We start from the raw sequence: 20,698 nt of genomic DNA, 5'->3' as shown, positions 1-20,698 counted from the left end.
TTCCCCTAAATGTAAGCTGCAAATCTGCATTGTTGAGCCTGAACAACTCTCTTAAGAATTTTCCAACAAAGACATCCACTAACATTGAATGCTGATTTTTTTTTTTTTTTAAAGCTTTTATTTTGTGTAGGCTTCTGTGATAATTCTATAAATTACAGAAAATCACGAGATGCATGTTGTTTCCCCTTCCCCTCCAAAAAGCCAACAAGCTGTTTAGGCCCTATCAAGCGGCAAGGACTGGTTCATTGTAGTACTTTGGAGCCCTCTGCTGGTTAATATTGTATCCTACAGGAAGTAAAGCTTTTTGAAACCGAAACCTTAGCCTTTAAATATTAAATTACATTCAGTAAATGATCGGTACATATCTGATTTCAGCTTGTTAATATTAACAGTATCGGCCAACCTTCTGTTGTACTGTAAGGCAAACAGTTAGCGTGCTGTAGCACTTGACTTTGTGGTGCATAAACCATTGACACGTTATTTGAAAGGACTTCAGACATGCTGCCAAATAAGTATTTCCTGGACCTAACAGAATGACGACAATTCTTGTCTTGCCACATAGTAGTTCCTCAAAGAGAAGATGGGCCACTGATATTTAACTGATGGTTTAGCTTACCTGTGTGCTCGAGGGTGATTACTTAAATAGTTCTGTTACACATCTGTGAGAGTGATTGCAGTTCACTTGTGGTGCATATGAATGTCAATGCTGTAGTTGGTAATAGGTGCATATTTTAAGGCCTTGCCTTGACACATATAGATTTAAGTGCAATTGGGTATACTGTGCTCTTGGGCAGTATACCTATCAAATGCTGTGTGTCCTTTGTAATGCTTGCATATTTGAGAATGTGCTGCTGGGATTATTGGAATGTCAAACTCTTCCCTATCACATGAGGGTAACTGGTGCAACATGGTTGATTTTCACACACTGAAATAAGAACCAAGTTAAATAATAGTAATACAACAGTGCTTCCAGTAAAATCTGCAATTTTAATATTTCTCTCCATTACATCATTTAATTTGTTGAATGTTTCTTTCAGTGATCACATCAAATATGACTGAGCAATTTTAGGTCACTAGACTTTCTGTGCTTTGTCTAATTGCTCCAAGCATTGGTTCACAGGGGACAAAATATTCATTATTATGACTGTCCTCTTTCCTTTTTCATAAACTGTAATCTGCATGTGTGCTGATATGCATCCCAAATCAGTTGTTCTGGTCTTCTACTGTTTAACATGTGCTTGTCAGATATAAAACCATTCCTTTTACCATTATACGTGTTGCCTAGATGAATGAACTTTGGTAAAGGCAGACTGTAGTCATACACAGCTAAGATTTGTATATACTTAGTCGTGTGAAGTTACTGCTGTTAAACTGACTTTGTTGTAAAAAGGGCTTTTGTTTTTCGATTGAAGGGATCAAACCCAAAAAGCACAAGAAAAGCAAAGTGTGAGTTTTGGGGAATGTGCTGAATCTTCACCAAAAGCGTATGTAATGTTTACATACGGTGTGACAAAACGGGGAGTGCTGTTATTTTGGGGGAGATGGGGTATAAAAGAATAGTGTTGTTTACCCATATTCCATAAATGTAAGGATGCTGTACAACAATCTGAATGAGAACAAAAATAAAAAGGGAAAAAATATTGCTGTGGTTAAAAAGCAAACTTCTAACAATGTACTCTGCACAGAAACCAAACCTGAGAATAAAATGGATTTAATTTGTGAGGCAGTGACTTTTTGAAACACCAGATGGCAGTATGACCAAACACCACATAAATTCCATCTCCAGCTACTTATAACATGTACTGCACTACTGCTATAACACCTTATTATAGAGTAATCACATGAGTAAAATCTCAAGAATTACTCTTGAGGTGACTACAGTGTATGCAATCAATTTTAATAAAAACAATAAAAGAAATTCAGCATACAGTTGCCAGTTTTGACCTAATTATTTCAGCTCCAGACACATCCTCCTGGAACATTTGCAGAATCCTTTTACTGTGTACTGATTGCAATAAAAATTAACTGCTTCATTCGGATATATTGTTAATGATATGACATTTTTATTCACAATAATGACACGATTTTCACAGGAAAGAAAAACCAGTGCCTTCAGGATTTTATAACATGCAAAATATTCAGCTTTGGGTAGGTAGGTTTATGTCTTGTAGCACCTGTTTTAAAAAAAAAAAAAAAAAAAATTAACCGTTAACTCCATCAGTTTGCATATTTTTGTTCATTTAAATTGACAGCTCATGGAAATCAACTTCTCCTTGCTTCATTTAAATCAAGACTCAATAGCTTTCATATCACCAAAAATAGACCATACTCATATTTATACTGCTGTCCTCTTCATTAATATATCATTTCGTTACACTGCTGAATACCTCTCATTGACCTATTTGTTGAACATGTCATAATATTGCTTTCAGAGCATGGAGTTATGGAGGACAGAAAATTGCAAAAGAAGAATAACTTAAAAAAAATCTGATATACATAAAGAACAGTATAAATGTTTGCAGTGCCAGAAACTGTAGAATGTCTTTAAAAATGGCACTTTCAGCTTTACCATAAACACGTTGACAATCATTAGACAATCCAACAAATCTGATATTTTAATCATTCGATGTTTTTTGGAAGAAACAATGTCTAAAAATAAATGCATGTTCCACATGACAAACTGGAATCGGTATACAATCTTTTCATATTTTCCATTAATAAACAATATAGTCCCCGATTTAAAATAAATTTGGAAATATCCATATTTATGACATGGTCATAAACGCTTTTCACAAAGGACACACTGAATTTCCATATAGACATTCAAACACAACAAATTAACAGTAAACATTGTCTTTTCACATACACATACACTTGACCACTGTTAACGATAAGCAAAGAAGGGTCGTATACGTGGAACTAACCAACTAATATCTGAAGAGCAATGAAAACCTTTGCAACATTTATACATGGCTTAATGGAACATGGTGGGTAGTCTAACAGCATTTAGATCGTTGCAAGTCTTTATAAGGAAGAAACACTTTAGACTGTCCTTTTTACAGGTTGAGCATTTTTTTTTCTTAGAAAAATGTTCCAAGTATCTGCCATACAAATGTTGTATAAATGTTCCTCATTTTGTTTTGCATTTTCACAGTTGAAACAGGAACATTAAGTATGTTTTAATAACTTAACTGTGTAATTTTGTTAATTAGAGTTGATTTCAGTCTCCTCTTATCCAGAACAGCAGACCTGCTCGACTCATTTGGGTAAATACTTCAGCTGGAGCTCAGGAGAAAACCAACAAACTGACTCCAGATTGTTTAGCAGCAGACATGTGTTCACCTCAGAGGCCAGATGAACACATGCAAGAACACAGTCCTTTATCGTGCTGATGCCCCCAGCATCTTGGATTCTCTGCAGCAACTCGGTCACTGGTTGATAGGTTTCCCTCTTAATTCTCCACACTAGCCTCCTGCTGCACGTATCCACCTCTCGTCAGTACCTGTTCTGATGCTCGTAGTGCCAGCGGTTGAAATCTATGTTAAATGCCACAATGCTGCCAGAGGCCATGCCGGTGATCAAAGTCCTAAAAGGCAAAAAAACAAGGAATAAATACCAGATATAATATTCCAATGTTAGAAAACTACTGGAAAATGTAAATATTCTTTCTATAACTTAATGCTATTCTAAAGGTGTGTGAATGAGAGCGAGAAACCAACATGCGTTAAAATATGTTCACTGTTTAAGCGTACTGCCATGAATCTGATTGATTTGTTAAAATCCCCACAGTGAGTGAATGAAACCGGTGCAGGAGGTCATGAGGGGCTGTGACAGTAAATTACTGAGTTCCTCTGACAACTCAAGTGGACCACTGAGTCCCACTGTCTTTCTGTAAGTGCCCTATGCCCCCAGTGTCCACATCTGGCTGGTATGTAGGAAAAGCAGCTGATTTCACAGGGTCGTCTTATATTGCTACACCCCGAGGGCTAAAATGCTCCAGCACAATGAACAGAGTTTTAGCAGAATGTCCTTCTGTAAAGGGAGTCAAGGAGCCCAGCTCACTTAGATTACCTAATGTCAACTTATTGAGAAAAGACACTGCAGCTGAATCGAGGGGTTCTTCAAATATTTAAGTGATTTAAGTGGTGGTTTAATACTTGTTTAATGTAAAAAAATAAATTAAAATAATTCAGTTTCCTCCAACTAGCCACTGCTTGTCTTAAAGGGTTATTTAAGCACCTTTGATGGTGCAGATTTAAGAACTAATGTTTGGATATATATGTGCTCACAAAGTTGAAGGGCATATGTGCATGTGTGTTTTTCAAAGCAAATTGAGCCTGATTTGGTGAAATGAAAAGTGAGACATGAACTTAAAAAAAATAGTGATCTGATGAAAATGTTGCACATTTATGCCTTGTTGATTACGCACACTTGTAATCAAGTTTTATGCATTTGGCCCGAGGTCTCTGTTTTTGGATAGGCCTGTAAATACTGAGGGATATTTGGCCTGTGGCTGTGAAGTGAAGCTTGAATGTTCAGGCTCTCTAACCTCTCTTGACTGCCAGGGTCACATGATGACGTCAGGCTTTTAGCCCCAAAGCGGACACTGCCGTCTGTGAGTCCAGACACTCATTATATGACTCCTGACAAATCTTGTGGAGAAATAACTTTCAGGACAAACAAGGGGCTGACCTGCCTTTAGATTTCTGCCTTCATGTATGTGTGCTGGCCAGTGTCCGAAATATATGCATTTGCACCCCTGTAATTTTTGTCTCTATGGCATGTGGATGAACTGTTAGAAATGTAGAGTTTATCCTTCTCAACCGGCTGGAGCAAAGAATTAAACCACTGACCTTCCAACAAGCTACCTGCTTTACCTCCTGTGCCACAACCGCCCCATTAAATGATTATAAATATACTTTGGTTTACCTCATTAAGCTCTTAATCTCATGGGCCTAATATACCATCACCAGCATACAACTGCTTGCCCTGACCTTTGATCGTGTGATAGGTCCATGGCTCGGATGCCTGCATCACAGCCTGGATAGATATAGAGCTGTTTGAAGTCACAAGCCTGCCACACCTCCACCACACCGTTGTCTCCACCTGTCACCAGGTTGTGGCCATCGCTGCTCAGGAGAATTGCCTACAGGAGGGATAGAGGCCAGTTACACGTGAAACTTCCAACCCAACATTTACTCACCTTTCTTGCTCCAGAATGAGAAATATATAGCATACTGAAAATACATGACATGATGCAACATACTGTACAACATTATTATCATCCAATCAAAGGTTAACTTGCTCAGTATGCATAAAAAAATGACTCAGTATTTGAATAAAATGTTATGTACTTGAGATTTAAATATCTCCAAACATTTTAAAACTGCAGATGAAAAAAAATGCATATTTCCTGGAGTATACTGATGTTTTTTTTAAGTTGGCATACCCTGGTGGAATCATTGACTTCCATTTCTGCCAGCAGTTTTCCATTAATGCTGAAGTTGCAGAAGCGTCCCCTCTCATAGTAGATGATACAGTGGCCCTCGCTGGAAACCGAGATGAGCCGTGGGCACAGATAGTGTTCTGGTCCCTCCAAAGCCCGCAAAAGGTCCCCTGTGATGGTATGGACCAGACACGGACCCTCTACCAAACCAGAACGCACATGTGATCAACCTGTGCTTATGTAAAGAATCTATAAAAATAGTCCATTTCTGTGAAGCGACTGCATATCTGTCATCTGGATAAACATTGGTTTGGAGGTGGTCACTAATCAAATGGTCATCTAATGCACGAGCACCGTTGTTCCAGTTTATTGGTGTACCTGATGTCACCTTTTTTTGTCCAGTCAATGTGACACGGAAGAACAAAGAAGCGCACTGACCTTTAGCTCCACTGATGACGAGGCCCAGCTCTGCACAAACTGATACACACACAACCTCCTGGTCGTGACCCGTGAGAACTGCTCGGGGTGCTGGGTAGTCACCTAAAGGACAAAAAGGCACACAATGTCACAAAACAAATGACTTGGCTAATTGTTTTTAAATCTGATGTGTGACTGCAAAAATCCTGTGAATAGCATGCTGCAGGTAATTTACCGGCCAGTACATAGTATTTTTGCGCTGTCACCGAGCACATTTATAAGACAATGAAATCATATAAACACAATCGCTGTGATTGTGACATACATCTGCTTGCAGGGAGGTCCATGTGAATTGTTATGTAAATAAAGGGATGCCCAGGGATGGCAGGGGAGGCACTTGATTTGATCCTGTGTGTCACATGATTGATGATGGCCGGGGGAGAGGTTAGTGAGGGGTGTTTCGTGGCACCTGGAGCAGACCTCGAATAGTGTCAGAACGATGAAAGCGGGAGTCTTTCTGAATTGCTCTGATCACCAAAAAAAAAACAAAAAAAAAACACCACTAAACCTTTCCCTAAATAGTGCTGAAGAAGGGAATGAACTTTTAATTAAATTATATCATGCGTAGAATGTTAAATCTCTTTAATTAATCATTAAATTCTACTTAAAGTAAATGACAAAACACAACTGAGAATCTCTAGTTGCTTTAAAAAACAAAGCTTAATATTCTGTATTTCTTTTGCTTAAAGGATATTTTTATATAGAATTTATATTTACACGTTTGTGATAGCTAACAAGTCTTCTGTTTGGGCCTTTACTGTAGTCATCACCTTTTCCCCAGCTGCTCATGCCAAACTTATGTCAAACTAACACTGAATAAGTATGAGACTGTTGGTGTCCACATGTAACTAAAAGTTCAGCCAATTCCGTCAAACTTTCCCTATTCACTGGATGACAGCACCATCCTGATAGATGATGTTGACACACTTTCGACCTCACCACCACCACCTCGGCATATTGCTTCTATAGCCGCGGCAGCAGTCCAGTCAGTGAGCCGGACTGTGATCGATGCAACACGGTCCCTTAGAGACCGGGACCTGAGCAGTGCTGTCAGTCCCAGTACCTGCTGCTGAGGGGGGCTGAATAGGACAAATGTCAGCAAAAGCCTCCGGGGGAAAAAGGAGCTCACCTACCCGACAAAAGATTCAATCACCCTGTACCAACTAACCCCCCCACCCTGCCTGAACCCTTGGGACAAGCTAGATTCAGCCACAACAATTACTTGGTGCAAATATCTCCTTGCAACCAGCGTGATGGGCTGAGTCTGAGGAGCATGGCCATGATTGAGCTGGAAGTTATTTTAATTATTAGACATAGAAGTTGCATGCAGGCTTTTGAGGCATGGGTGAAATCAATTTCCTCGCGAACGCCACATCTGCGAGATGATAGAGTAATGATCCGGCAAGCTGCTGCTACATATTCACAGAACCTTTTACTAGCATTACAGAAAATATAATAGGCATGAAATCACTAGAATGATATTCTTGGAAAAGATCGCTCATTGAGACAGTCAATAAGGATACAAAGGACTGCTGTTTTGCTTTACGGCATTAATTTGGGGCCTTTAATTGTAAAGGTATGAAAAGATGGTAGTAGTTAATTTGTCAAGACTAATGCCTTTCATCTGTATTTGAATATGATCATTAGTGGCTCAAAGATTTATATAAGAATAAAGTTTAAAAGTTCTCAGCTGCATCCTAATTGTTTTCCGCTCCCTGTGCTTCAGCTACATAGCTTCCTTTTATCTCCTGTCCATTAAAGGTGCATTGTAAGCACAAGTAGTGTGAATATCAGGGGAATACTGTTTTCCTGCTGCAGTAACACAAGTGCTATTGCCCCTTGCTAATTGGAGGCATCCAAGCTGAAATTCTTAATTAACTGTCGGAGCTTCAGTGAAGTTAATTAAAGGACACTCACGACTAATTCAGAGCTCCTAGAATCTGAGACGACTGGAAACACGAGATCTTTTAGGGCACACACACGGCATTGTTATCCAAAAATAAAATAAAAACAGTTTTTTCCCCCCCTTTATTTTCAGTTTTTTCCCCATTCCACACCATATATGGTTCTGCTTGCTGCATGGTACTGTAACAGTTCCTTTTGTGATTAATTGTTTGAAACACAAGACAATCAGTGCGAATGAGAAACTAAATGAACTGAGCAGCAGAAATCACACACTGGGGTCTACTATTATGAATGCCAAGACATCTGGAGTCCTCTACTTGAAAGCAGCACATCTCAATGTAATGAATCACACTAATGTATCACAGCTTCGGTGCAGATAAATGATCGTCCCCCGTCACTCCTCTGGATTTGATTGTAGAATCTAATTATAGAATAGAAATATTTTTCACCAGTTTATTAAAATAAAAAAAAACAACAACCAACAAACAAACAAAAATACTAGACTTGTTTACCTTTACAGACTTTCATTTCACAACCAAGAAATGGCATAATTAACTATAAACATGTCCAGAGGGCAGTTCTTCTCCTCTTTTGTTATGCATGCGAGTGCGTGGCACTTGGATACGGTTACTCACTGTTATTGGGGTTGTCGCCGATAATATGGTGCCGCCCACTCCAGTACCATAGTAGCAACGTAGCATCACGGGACCCAGAGACGATGTAGCAGTCTCCTCCAATGTAGGACTCTGATCGGGCCAGACATGTCACCACGTCCCAGTGGCCAAAAACTATCTGGGTCAGCTTACCTAAAGTGGATACACGCTGTACATGAGTTCGGTGTTGACAAAGTCCAGAAATGTAAAGACTGCTACAACTGGTACTGTGAATGCTGTCACTTCAGTAAAGAGAGTTAATTTATTAATTAGTGAATAAATACTTGTAAAAGTTAATCTAGTGGTTAACCAGCTTTTCAAAATAAAACTTTTGCTTATGACCCCGTTTAAAAGATAACGTCCTTAGCATTTTTAAATGGATTATTTAAGCTACCCAGTGTTTCTAAAGAGAAAGAGAGTGTGTCAAACTCCTGTAATTATATAGCATATATAAAATATGGAAGTGGCCACCATGACACCACTGATTTGTTTGTTTTGTTTGACTCACGATTTTGAAGCCATAGCATTTCAGACATCGCTATCTTGTTTTTCATTTTTAAACTGGATTTGGGAGGCAAATGATGGATCTGAGACAAATGGCATGCATATCCAGTAGCAACCTGTCAGTCACAAGGTAGCTACTCTCCAGTACATACCATGATTTTACTCAAAATAGGATAACAAGTTACAATATGATAAACATGCAGTAATAAATCAAATTAGTGACTGGGCCATAATTTAATAGGAAAGTGTTTAATAAGGTCATAAGTGAAGAGAGAAGAGGGAGAACTTTTGCAGAGCCTTTAATAGTTATTTTCACAACCAAAGGAACAAAATCAAGTTTAATGCAATTCTGCTCTAGCTTCACTTTTCAGACCTATCTTTTACATACAGTCTGTGCTTGCATTGTAAGGTGCAATGCTAATCCTTTTTATATATACACACATACCAACACAAATTAATGTTACCTAAGCCGACTGAAACATAAGAATAAGGAGAAAAAAAATTTAAAATAACTTTTTTTTTCTTATTTCAGTCCATTATTATTTATTATTTTCACCCATTTTCTACAAGGCTTGTCAGGAGAGAGGAGCAACAATACTGTATCATTACCGTCATAGCACTGTCCTCCACACATCAGTGCACACCTCTGTAGGAAATAGAGTTTACACTCTAACCTACCTGTCTCAGAGGAGTACACACGGAAGCTCTTGTCCCAGAAGCCACACACCAGGATGTAGCGGTTGTCAGCTGTCACGACAAAACAGTGTGTGGTGATTTGGATGCTTTGGTCCACTAGGTCTGTGATCTGACGCTTGTTGCTTCCAGTATTGTTGGCTGTGGGAAAAAAAAGAAAGAAAGAAATAACACATGTCCCAAGCAATTTCCCAAGCAAAGCTATAAATTAAGGACTGTGCCATTTTATACAGATCTAAAACTCCATTAGATATTTTTGTTTAATGCTGTTTTTTTTCCATTCAAGCTCACTCACCAACCAGAGAATCCATCTCTATGGGTAAGTGATGTGCCTGTTCCAGGGAGTAGCCGGGTGCTCCTCGGAGACCTGAATCCAGACAGATATGTGAGCCTATTTCTGACCAATGGACATATCTGCACACACGCGCACACCTGTTCCACTTTTAGAGCCAAGTTAATTCATGATATCTTCCAGGAGATGGAAGCATTGGAGGTCCATCTGTCTTACTCTGCTTTTTTTCCCCCCCAGAGTGTCAAATTGAATGGAGATATTTCATCCATGTGAACATATCTGGAGCCAGTTTTGAAGCAGCTACATGCCTGAAAATATGGAGGTCTTGTTATCGTAATTATTCTGAAAAGCCAAACCACATTTCCCTCCTCTCCAACAGGATGGCAAGGGTGCTGCAGCTGTGTTCATTAGTGTGGGTGCAGCCAGAGCCGCCACATAGAGCAGGCTCTTTGGTCCGGAGGTCTGTGTGTTTCTACAGTGACAGATGGGGATGTGTGAGGAGAATGTGGTGCAGTTGTGGCCTAATTTTCTAGTAACCATTGCTTTGGCCCTCTGACCCTGAGGTGAGGCCGATTCTCAGGGTTTGGCTCCGTGGGTAATGTTGTTCACACATGTCTGAGAAGTAACATGTGGAAACACTCACGGTCAGCTTACCTGGGAGGTGCTAGCCTCTCCCATAGCCAGCTGGCTGCAGCTCTATTATGAGCAGTTGGTAGTTTTTTTGGTGTGTGTGTGTGTGCGATGGTGATGAAGTGATTTTACAGGGCCACTGCTGTGGTAGGTATGGCATGTGGTGTGGCACACTTTTGTGCATGTGAGCTGAGCTCCACTCACCGACGGTGTTGTGCCATCGGTTGACTGCAAATAGGCGGCTGCAGGTGACAGTGACCACAGCAGGTATTGTAAGATGGGGCAGAGTGTTGGCAGCCACGTGGGTTACGGGTGAATTGGAGGGAAACTTCAACACCATAATGACATCCTGCTGCATCTGGTCCTTGAACATTAGGGGACTCTGTGGAAGGAAACACTATTGAGTAGAAGAGAGAAAAGACAAAGTGTGGAAAAGGATGGAGTAGTACAATGTTGGGAGAGGAGGAGGAGAAGGAGGAAGAGGAGCAGGATGGGAGGCGATGGAAAAAATGAAAAAGAAGAGATGAAAGAAAAAGAATGCAAGAGGCAATTAGTATGGAGGTTGGAGGAAAAACTAGGTTTAGACACAAAGGAGAGTTTCATGCACTGTCCCCTATGGGAAGCAGGGACTAAGACACAGGTAGACATGGGAAACTGGGATGGTATTGACTGCACGTATGAGATGGTGCATACATGTACATACATCAGAAAATGGCCCATAAGGAAAGCACTAAAAGCAACTGGCTTTTTAAAAACGTTTGCAATGTGCTTTTCCTACCTTTTCCTACTATGCTGACTTCTGCATGTGTAGCAGAAGTAAAAGCAATGGCAGACATAGTGATACTAGCAATACTGTAAGATCTGAAACAGTTTTAGGTCTCATCCTTGATACAGGAAGCCATTTAAAGAACTGGAGAGAAGTGATGAAAATATTCTCAACATTTGCCAAAGTAGAAAACGGACCTAAAAGGTCTTAAGTTTCTTGTAGGGAGAGAGAAACAGAGAGCCATGTGAGGATAATGAGGACAAGGCTGGTTGTTACATGGATTGGACAGGGAAGAGGTGCTTCCAATATAAAGAAAGGCACTACTAGGCCAGTAGAGAGCACTATTCCATTTTAACCACACTCCTAGTAGGCAGTACCAGCTCCAGAACAGTGCAGACCACTGGAACTAAAAGATTGTTTGCTATACTGAGGGTCTGTGACCTACATGATGTAGGACTTCTGAAAAATGTATCTTCTGTTATAAAAGATCAGATTCAAAGAAACTTTTGGAAGTGAGAATTTGAGGACTTCCTTGTCAATCTTCTGTCTACTGTACCTACAAACACATTCACGCTAACACACACCATCCGGGCTTGGACAGGTCCACACATCCTTCCTCATGCACACCAGCACCACCAGAGGTGCAGGGAATTTTCCCAGCATGCTCGCTGTTCTCACCAGGTGCATGGCGGAGCTGCGTGGAGGATGTGGCTCAATAAGCAACTGAGATGGCGTCTGTCCAAAGCTCTGGATCTGCGCCTCTGTGGCCTGCGGGAGAGAGAGAGAGAGGAGAAGGAGAGAGAGAGAGCGGCTGTCACAATCAATATGCATCAAAGTGATGGGTCAATGCGTTACTTGACAATGCAAGCAAATCCTAACTCAGCCGTGCCTCTGAGGAAGGGGGGAGGTAAAGGGAAAGGGGTGCACTCCCAATCCGCCTGGGTGCTCCCCCTTCCCCCCTCACCCTGCAGAGTCATCCAAGTGTTAGTATGGAAGAGACAAGCCTTTTCCTATTAACATGCTTCAGTTAACCATTCCCATTTCCAGGAGCAGGGGCCCCAACTGCACAAACGTTAACCTGGAGTGACATCCAGCTAGGACCGCAGCAAGCCGGTGTGCTTTTAGATGTTATTGTGCTTGAAACAAAAGGGTAAAAGCACGTGTATGCACATTAACATGTATTAAACAGAGCGACAAAATTACACAAGCAGGTCAGGGCAATTTGGTTAAAGGTACTTTGATGAAAGATGATTCGTGGGGTATAAAATACAAGTCTAAATGCATGTGATGTTAGAAAACTACCTAAAAACAGCCATTAAAAGAGTAGATTTAAAAAAGAAAATCCATTTAAATAGACACTAGATCTAATTTGCCTGCAGTTAGAGGGAGCAAAAAACAAATAGTAAGAGCTGCTGAGCTTGACTGAAAGTGGGGCACTCCACGGTGGGAGTGATTGATGTGACTGGAGCCACTTCCACCATCAGAGGGGAGCTTGTAGACGTCCGTCAATGCCACTGTGCACAATGGAACATACATCGCTCAGCCTTTCGCCCGCCCTTCTGACTGCCTGGGCAGCTAGCCCTCATTTTCCTCCGCCTGTACACACCACTCACTATCAAAAAGACCCATTGGGTAACACATGCCACAGTGGGAGAAGTGGCATGGGAAGTTTGGAGGTGATACTGAATTAGGACAGGCCACCTGCAAGCCACACGGTCGCCCCCAACACCCCCGATCACTTCCTATCTTCCACATCACCAAAAAAAAAAAAAAAAAAAAGGCGCTGTCTGCACAGCTCTGTCGCTTAGTAGTGAAAGTTTCACGTGAGTTGGGGAGCACATTTGGCAATCATTAAGTGTTAGTCGGGGTTTCTTTACAATGCAGTCTGTCAAGTAATAAGCAACTGACATTATGGCTATTTAAGGTTAGGTTTGGGGTTAGGGTCACCGTGTCTGTTCAAGTAGAGACATTTGATACAAAGATCAGAAAGGCTAAGAAGGCCATGTGGAAAACATCAACATATTTTTTATGATGATTCTATTATTGGGGAAACTGGGTGCAGCAAAGCCCCATTTTGGTAGCCTCAGAAAACCCTGAACACCAAAAGTTTCCAAGTGCAAACAGGAGAGTTTGTCTCTGTATGTGTTTTTGTGTTATGGGGGCAGGGGGGCAGGGGGGCAGGGGGGGTTTGACTTGTTGAAGGTTAACCCAAGAACATGTTCTTCCACTATATGATCAAAACACATCAATAGCTCTCAGCTATTTAAATACTAATCTTCAGTGATGTATGTCAGAAACTTATCTCGATCTGAGATGGAGAGCACTTAACAGGTAGTTCATTAGTATAAGTCACTTCAGGCTTTGATTTTTGGCTGATAAGTGACACTTATTGCCAAAGCCATCTGGATGATCTTCCCTCCCAGCAAAAATCCACCTTGCTTGGATGAGCACCAAACATCCGTTATAACTCACCATGTGTATTTGTCTGTCTGACTTTGTTTGCATCTAATTGTGTTATGAGCAAAAGGCTTCAGAGGTGAGTGTCTCCAGCTCCCTGCGTCTCTACTGTATGCTCCCCAAACTGGTGGCAGTCTCTATGGAGGATCCTCCAGTGCACTCATGCAATGCAGCAACACAACAGCTCTGTCACACAGACTGCAGACATGGCCTTGCATTGCCCCACTAAGCACCGTGTGCTGAGTCACGACACCTGAGATGCACAGTGGCAACTGCAAACATGAAGCTGCGGCACCTTTCACCTTTTGGTAGATCCCATAGATTACAGATGGCGAATTGCTTTTAAGTAGAAATTTAAACAGGTTGCAAAAACCCATCAAAACCATACAAACCCATGTAAATATATGTGAAGGTACCATTTAGAATTTGTAAAATCTGTGTAACTGAGTTATTTTCCCATGTGACAACATCACTGCCCATTCTTTACATGCCTGTGGAAATTTGTTTAAGATAAGCTTATCTGCAATCCCTAAGTACAAATAAAGAATTGCCTTGGGGGTGTTTCTTGAGTGACAGCTTGGGAGCTGAGCAGAAATGTCTCAAACATTATGTCCACCAGTATGTGTTTGTTTCGAATGCAGCTATGATCACTGATAATGCACATTAAATCCTATATGATCGCTGATTAATACAGATTAAGGTCAAGCATTTAAACATGTATTCCATCATAATTAGAATATCACAGTGAAATCACTCTAAAGTATGTCAGCTACTTCAAAGCCCCACATTTGCTAGCTATAGCACACTTTGTTGTCTCTGTTGAATCAGAGGGGGCAGGAGGGGCAGTGACATGAGGAGGAATAGAGTCCTACTGATGAATAATTTGTCTGTTTACTTCTGAGTGACACAGTGGGGTCTGAATCCAGGGGTTGCTGTCATGTTTTTCAGTAAGAGAGGGCTGTCACGAGAAGCATCACGGTGAAGGACTGCTGTTCCGGCAGTGTGCCCAGTAGAGCTGTCACCGTGCCCTCAACCAGAGGCCCAGCGGCATGTCAGAGGGTGTCATCATTTTCATCTGACACACAGGTGGAAATTATCTCTCATGACCTCTAATTTCTTGACATTTCAAATGCCTTAATTGTTGTGACTAATGCCAGATCTGCAGCTTCACCTGTCAGGCCCAGAATGAATCAATACCCCGAAGTCAATCGCCACATTTTAGAAAAAAGCAAGACATTCACTGGGCACACTTCCATGCCACACCTCACCGACTCATTAAGGCAGAAGTGGAACAGAAGCAGGTAGTCACCTGCCAAATGTTCTTAACATTCTCAGACTGTGCAGAATATTGATGATTTTTAATCAAATTACATGGCTTCTACTTGGAACAAAATCATATTTGCAACTTTGCAATACAATAAAACAAAATAAATATATTTTAATGCATGAACATGACGACTTTTCCAAAAACCATGTTCATGAGATTACTGGGAGTTTTAATATACAAAAAAGTCCACCTGGAATGAAAAACCGAACTGTGGGTATGAAGGCTCGTCTTAATTAGTGCTCATCATATCAACATTACATCAGTTGCAATTAGCTGAACCAATTTCTTTCTCCTTCACAAAATATATTCACAATACATGTCACAACAGAGAATACATCAACTGGGTGCAATTAGGGAGCCTGAGTAGCAGGCTTCCTAATGTGCAACTAACTAACAGTACTGTCATCTCACAGGGTAACAACAGCCAGGGTGGAAGACAGCTTAAAACCAGCTCAATCTGATGCAAAATAAACAAGGCATCATCTAAAATTGTCCTCAAAATGATGAAAACCAACTCTTTCACAATATGGTTTGGTAATTAGATCAGCCAAATCTTCTGCAGGTGATTTGCATAGTGGTCACTTGATAAATAAAGGCGCCCCTGGAAGTGACAGTATATAAATGACTTGTTTTGCAGACAGCAGATGGTGGATATCACAGGGAGAGACGAGCTCACACTGGAAAGTACCACAATGCATGCCAGCTGCTGCATATTCTGGTCCCCTTTCCCCTTGCAATTACGCTATTCACGAGTAGTATGGCGGAGCGAGTAGTTATTCAATTAATTTGTTAAGAACAAGAGGATTCACTCCCTCATCTACTGACTAAGTGACCTTTGGTGATTGATCAAAGAGTGAGGTCACATTCACTGATCTGATTCAGGGCGAGGACAGACAGTATCTTCGACATGACAAAAAAAGGAGGACATTGTTACGATGTTAAGACAAGCTGTGAATAATGATAATGCTGAATGATATGAAAGGACTATTGTTTATCTGAGTATTAATAATTCCAGAAAATCTGTTTGTGTAACCAGGAAATTACACAAATAAAAAATAAAACCTGCAGTGAGTCATGATCTTTATCTGATTCTCTCACGGTGTACATTTGCATGACACAACATTTGACTGACAGATGCATGATGCGAATGCTCCTGGAGCTCCTGCACATGCCAGAACAAATAGAGACAGGAAGTTGTGGTTATGTTGAGCAACAGAAAAAAAAAAAAAGAGGGGTTGGCGTGTGTGCGTCCGTGTGCTTTACCTCTCTGAGCAAAGGGTCAGTGATACTGTCCAGGTTGACGGAGCCCTCGTAAGTCAGGTAGTGAAAGACGTTGAGGGCGCGCATCGCCTCTGGGCCTCGCTGCTTGTAGCCGAAAATAAGGTCAATCCACTGATGAAGCTGACATGACACAAACTCGCTTTCCAGGGCCTGTCAGAGGAGTATGGGGCAATTAGAGGTGAGAGGCATACCAGCAGCGCATAGCACATGGGCCAAAAGACACAATACAAATTTCACTTCCACCCAACAGTGAGTAACACAAAACACAACCTTACTGACCATTACATTACCTTTAAATATAACAAAACTAATTACAAAGTGAACTATAATGGAAAGTATGACTGAAGCATTAAACATTTTAGTTTCTATTAATAATATTTTTTTGAGGTTTTTTTTACTGGACATAAAGATTAGAAGGAGTACGCAAACAGAAGCTGAATGCTCAATAATCTAATCAGCTGACTGAAGGGGAAACCTCCCATATCATATTTCTCTGTCCACTTAAAAAACTATCTTTGCACGGAGACAAAGAAATTGGTTCAATACTAACAGGATCCATATTACAGTACAACTGTCTACAGGAAAACACTGATAAATTACTTGCAAGAGCAAAAGAGGAGACTAAATTTCTTGCGGGAGAGCTACTGAGATATTTAGGATAAGATTTATGTCCGATAATTATTATAAATATACCTATGGAAAGCATGCAGTGGGTGGGGGATGGGGGCGGGGGGTGCATTGTTCCAGAATATTGTACAATACAATTCCCATGCATGCAGGCGTAAGGCTTTGCTGGAGAAATTTTACACTCCTCCCCTCGCGTCAGGAATAACAGCCATTACCAACAAAGCCTGCTCAAGCACACAGAGGCAGAGTTTGCCACAGGGCATATCACTACAATTGAAAGTGGCACATGCAAAGATGGGAAGTGGGAGGAAAAGAGATGGAGGGAGAAAAGGAGGGAATGAAGAAAGAAAGAGTGAGAAAGAGGGGGAGGCAGTCAGAGCGATTCTCTGACAGAAATGAAATAATAGAGGAAGCACGAGTGTGGGCTAGCTAGAGAACAGAACAAAAGAAAGACAAAAAAATGGAGGCTGAGGACTATGATTTTCAGGGCGTGTGAATACACTGGTCTGAGAATCCAACAATGCAATGCAACATCACACATGTATCCTTCAACAGTGAGAAAACATCGACTGTAATCCTTTTTTTTTTTTTTTAATCCGTGTTGTTGGAGATGCAGACATGCCAGTAACAACTCCCAGCCTTTCCCTTTTCTACCACTTCTCTGCCAGTATACAAGGCTGAAAGAGCTCAACCAGGCAGTCCGAGTACAGCATGGGGAAAGGTCACCTGCATAAGACCAGCCAGGCTCTGTCACTCCAGCTGAAAAGGTCAAGAGTGTTCGTGCAGCCTCCTTTTACCTCTAGTTCAAAAAACACGGTGGCCTCTAACCTCAGGATGCCTGAAAGTTTGTGTCTTCATAGCAATGTTAAAGAAGCCGTTCTGGTTTTCAGGTAGAAGCAAATCTTTATACTTAAATGGAGGCGTATCATTGAGCATTATTTCCAATAATATAAACTTTGATTTTAAATGTATCTATTCTGCTCAAATTACAATTTATTTTTGAAGGTATACTATCATAACCAAGAAACATCACTACAGTACTAGACTACTGGTTATTGAAGATCAATTTTTCTAAATAGGAATTTTAAGTCTCCAAAAAGCAGCTTTTCAGCTCTAAAAACATGATGTTATTTTTAATGTTAATATTTATTGAGAAAATATGCCCATATGTGTACCAATGTATCCACACTGCTGCAAACAGAAGCTATTGTGTTCTTGCTCATTAGGTTTAGCGGGGAGGGGAGCTGTTGAGCTTCTGCAGTAAATGATTCCAGATTAAAGGGAGAGTCGAGTTTATCTGAAGGTAAGAAATGGGTCCGATCTCATTGTCTATTTCTGCTGTTCCCAAAACCTGTTGGGAGTTATGAGTCACGTGTTGATAGGCTATCTGTATTAACTGTGCACACACACAGACAAATATGCAGACATGTCCACACACATGCAGATGAAAAGCACCCCGCACACTGCTAAAGTGATGAGCTCTGGCTTTACAGAAGGTAACACTATAGGACAAACTTGCCCTCAACCTCATCTTTTGGAGACACCACTGGGGTCAGATTGTACAATGTTAGTATTGAGTGATGGGCTTTATAAGATGAGCCATGAATAAGACAAGGAGGCAGATGCATGGGAAGGTTAAAAGGAAGAGTGGGAAATTGATTGATTTGATTTTGTGAGGAAGCAGAAACATTACAAGGAGAAATGTTACATGCGCCATTTGTTTCAGAATGATGGATAAATATGTAAATAGTCTTTATAAAATTGGTCAATATTATAAATAAAACAATAATTATAACACAAAGCTGGTTCTATGAATATATGCATGCAAGAATTCTAGTTGGTGGAAGAGTCGAGGCTGAATTTTTTTTCCTTTCTTCGGGATTCCCTGACCAAACTGCTATTGATTAATCTATGCTGTCTATCAAAGACTGAGTAGTTATTAACTGTACACTGCTGTACTGAATGAATATAATATCTTCCCTGATTTATTATATTTCCTGTTTTACAAAACATGTTTATAGATGTTCATGTATCAATTGTTTTTTAAAAAAAGAGCAACTTTTACATTAGTAAATGCTAATGAGGATCCAGATATATATATATATATATATATATATATATATATATATATATCAATATCAGTGGGGACAGAGCATCTCCTTGGTAGATCCCGCACTTGATGGTGACTTGTGCTATGGGGTTGGAGTTGGCCTCTAGTGTTGTACGCCACATCCCCATTGAGTTCCTGATGAAGGCTCTTAGGGTCCCATTGATCTTGTACAATTCTAGGCATTCCAGTATCCAGCTGTGGGGCATTGAGTCATAGGCCTTCTTGTAATCAATCCAGGCAGTGCACAGGTTGGTCAGTCTGGTCTTGCAGTCTCGGCTGATTGTTCTGTCTACCAGTAGCTGGTGTTTTGCGCCTCTGGTATTCTTGCCAATTCCTTTCTGTGTCCCGCTCATGTATTGACCCATGTGCCTGTTCATCTTAGCCGATATGATGCCTGACAGGAGCTTCCATGTAGTACTGAGGCAGGTTATTGGTCGGTAGTTGGAGGGGACCGGTCCCTTCTTGGGGTCCTTGGGGATCAGGACCGTCCGGCCTTCAGTTAGCCATTCCGGGTGTCTCTCGTTAACTAGCAGCTGGTTCATTTGTGCTGCCAGACGCTCGTGGAGTGCAGTCAGCTTCTTCAGCCAGTAGGCGTGAACCATGTCGGGCCCTGGTGCTGTTCAACTCTTCATACTGGAGACCCTTTCTTGGATATCTGCCACTATGATGGTTACTGGACCCTGTTCAGGGAGGTCGCTGTGGTCTGCCCTCAGATCCTCTAGCCACTGAGCATTGCCGTTATGGGTTGCATCCTTCTCCCATATGCTCTTCCAGTATTGCTCCGTCTCCAGCCTTGGTGGTGCGGTTCTCTTATTGTTCCCTTGCCACTGAGAGTACACCTTTGCTGGTTCTGTGGAGAACAGCTGGTTTATTCTCCTGCCTTCTATCTCTCTGGTGTACCTCCTCAAGCGGCTGGCCAAGGCTGTGAGTCTTTGCTTGGCAGTTTCCAAGGCCTCAGGTATGGACAGCTTGCTGTATTTCTTAGGCACCTTATTTGTCGCACCTTTCTGCAACTCTGTTAGTTGGCTAACCTCCCTCCGTGCTACTTTGATCTTGCCCTCTAGCCTCCTTCTCCATGGAGGGTACTGCCCCTTGTCGCTGTTCAACTTGTAGCCAAGCATCTCACTGATCACTGCTGCCGTATTGTAGATCAGCTTGTTAGTGTCGGTAATCGTGGTTGTAGGTATTGCCCGTAGTGCTGCATTAACATCATCTAGCAGACCTTCTGAGGGAACTTCACGTAATCTTGGTAACCGGCTACGGGGGATCCAGGTTTCAAGCTTGGCCATGATCCTATTTTTCAGGTCAGTTCCTCTCGCACTCAACGATCCTTCTCCTATCGCACTTGGGGCTATGTACCCAATCTCGGGTGGGGGTGATGATATCGCCCCCCTGACCTGGCGTCCTGACTCCTCCTTGCCGTAGCATTTGTGTTGTACCTCGTCAATCTCTAGCTGTGAGAGCAGTCCCTTCTTTCGAATGTTGGAACACTGAGCTACTAGTTGTTTCGCCGTCATTGTGGATGTTGGG

The 20,698-nt window shown here is 41.4% G+C and overlaps 1 protein-coding gene across 3 annotated transcripts in view; it reads right to left on the bottom strand.

The window, feature by feature from the left end:
* Positions 1–3,495: 3,495 nt before the first annotated feature.
* nbeab (neurobeachin b) overlaps positions 3,496–20,698 on the bottom strand; it is a 206,989-nt gene continuing 189,786 nt past the window's right edge. The window contains exons 48-58 of one of the 3 annotated variants that reach the window (XM_085371743.1): positions 16,414–16,581; positions 12,603–12,632; positions 12,045–12,134; positions 10,805–10,997; positions 9,974–10,045; positions 9,664–9,819; positions 8,464–8,634; positions 5,885–5,986; positions 5,450–5,646; positions 4,995–5,146; positions 3,496–3,586 (exon numbers count right to left, since the gene is read on the bottom strand). In XM_085371743.1, the coding sequence (XP_085227869.1) occupies positions 3,496–3,586; positions 4,995–5,146; positions 5,450–5,646; positions 5,885–5,986; positions 8,464–8,634; positions 9,664–9,819; positions 9,974–10,045; positions 10,805–10,997; positions 12,045–12,134; positions 12,603–12,632; positions 16,414–16,581 (1,422 nt within the window). The remainder of the gene's footprint in view (positions 3,587–4,994; positions 5,147–5,449; positions 5,647–5,884; positions 5,987–8,463; positions 8,635–9,663; positions 9,820–9,973; positions 10,046–10,804; positions 10,998–12,044; positions 12,135–12,602; positions 12,633–16,413; positions 16,582–20,698) is intronic. The other 2 variants (XM_085371742.1, XM_085371744.1) reach the window with 2 other exon arrangements.

This window comes from Diplotaxodon limnothrissa, linkage group LG14 (assembly GCF_057381915.1).
Source record: "Diplotaxodon limnothrissa isolate DT_005_m linkage group LG14, D_limnothrissa_male_GT1.1, whole genome shotgun sequence".
In the NCBI taxonomy this organism is placed as follows: Eukaryota; Metazoa; Chordata; class Actinopteri; order Cichliformes; family Cichlidae; genus Diplotaxodon; species Diplotaxodon limnothrissa.
Note: the sequence above shows the minus strand (reverse complement) of the source record. Positions and strands in the feature narration are given on the sequence as shown.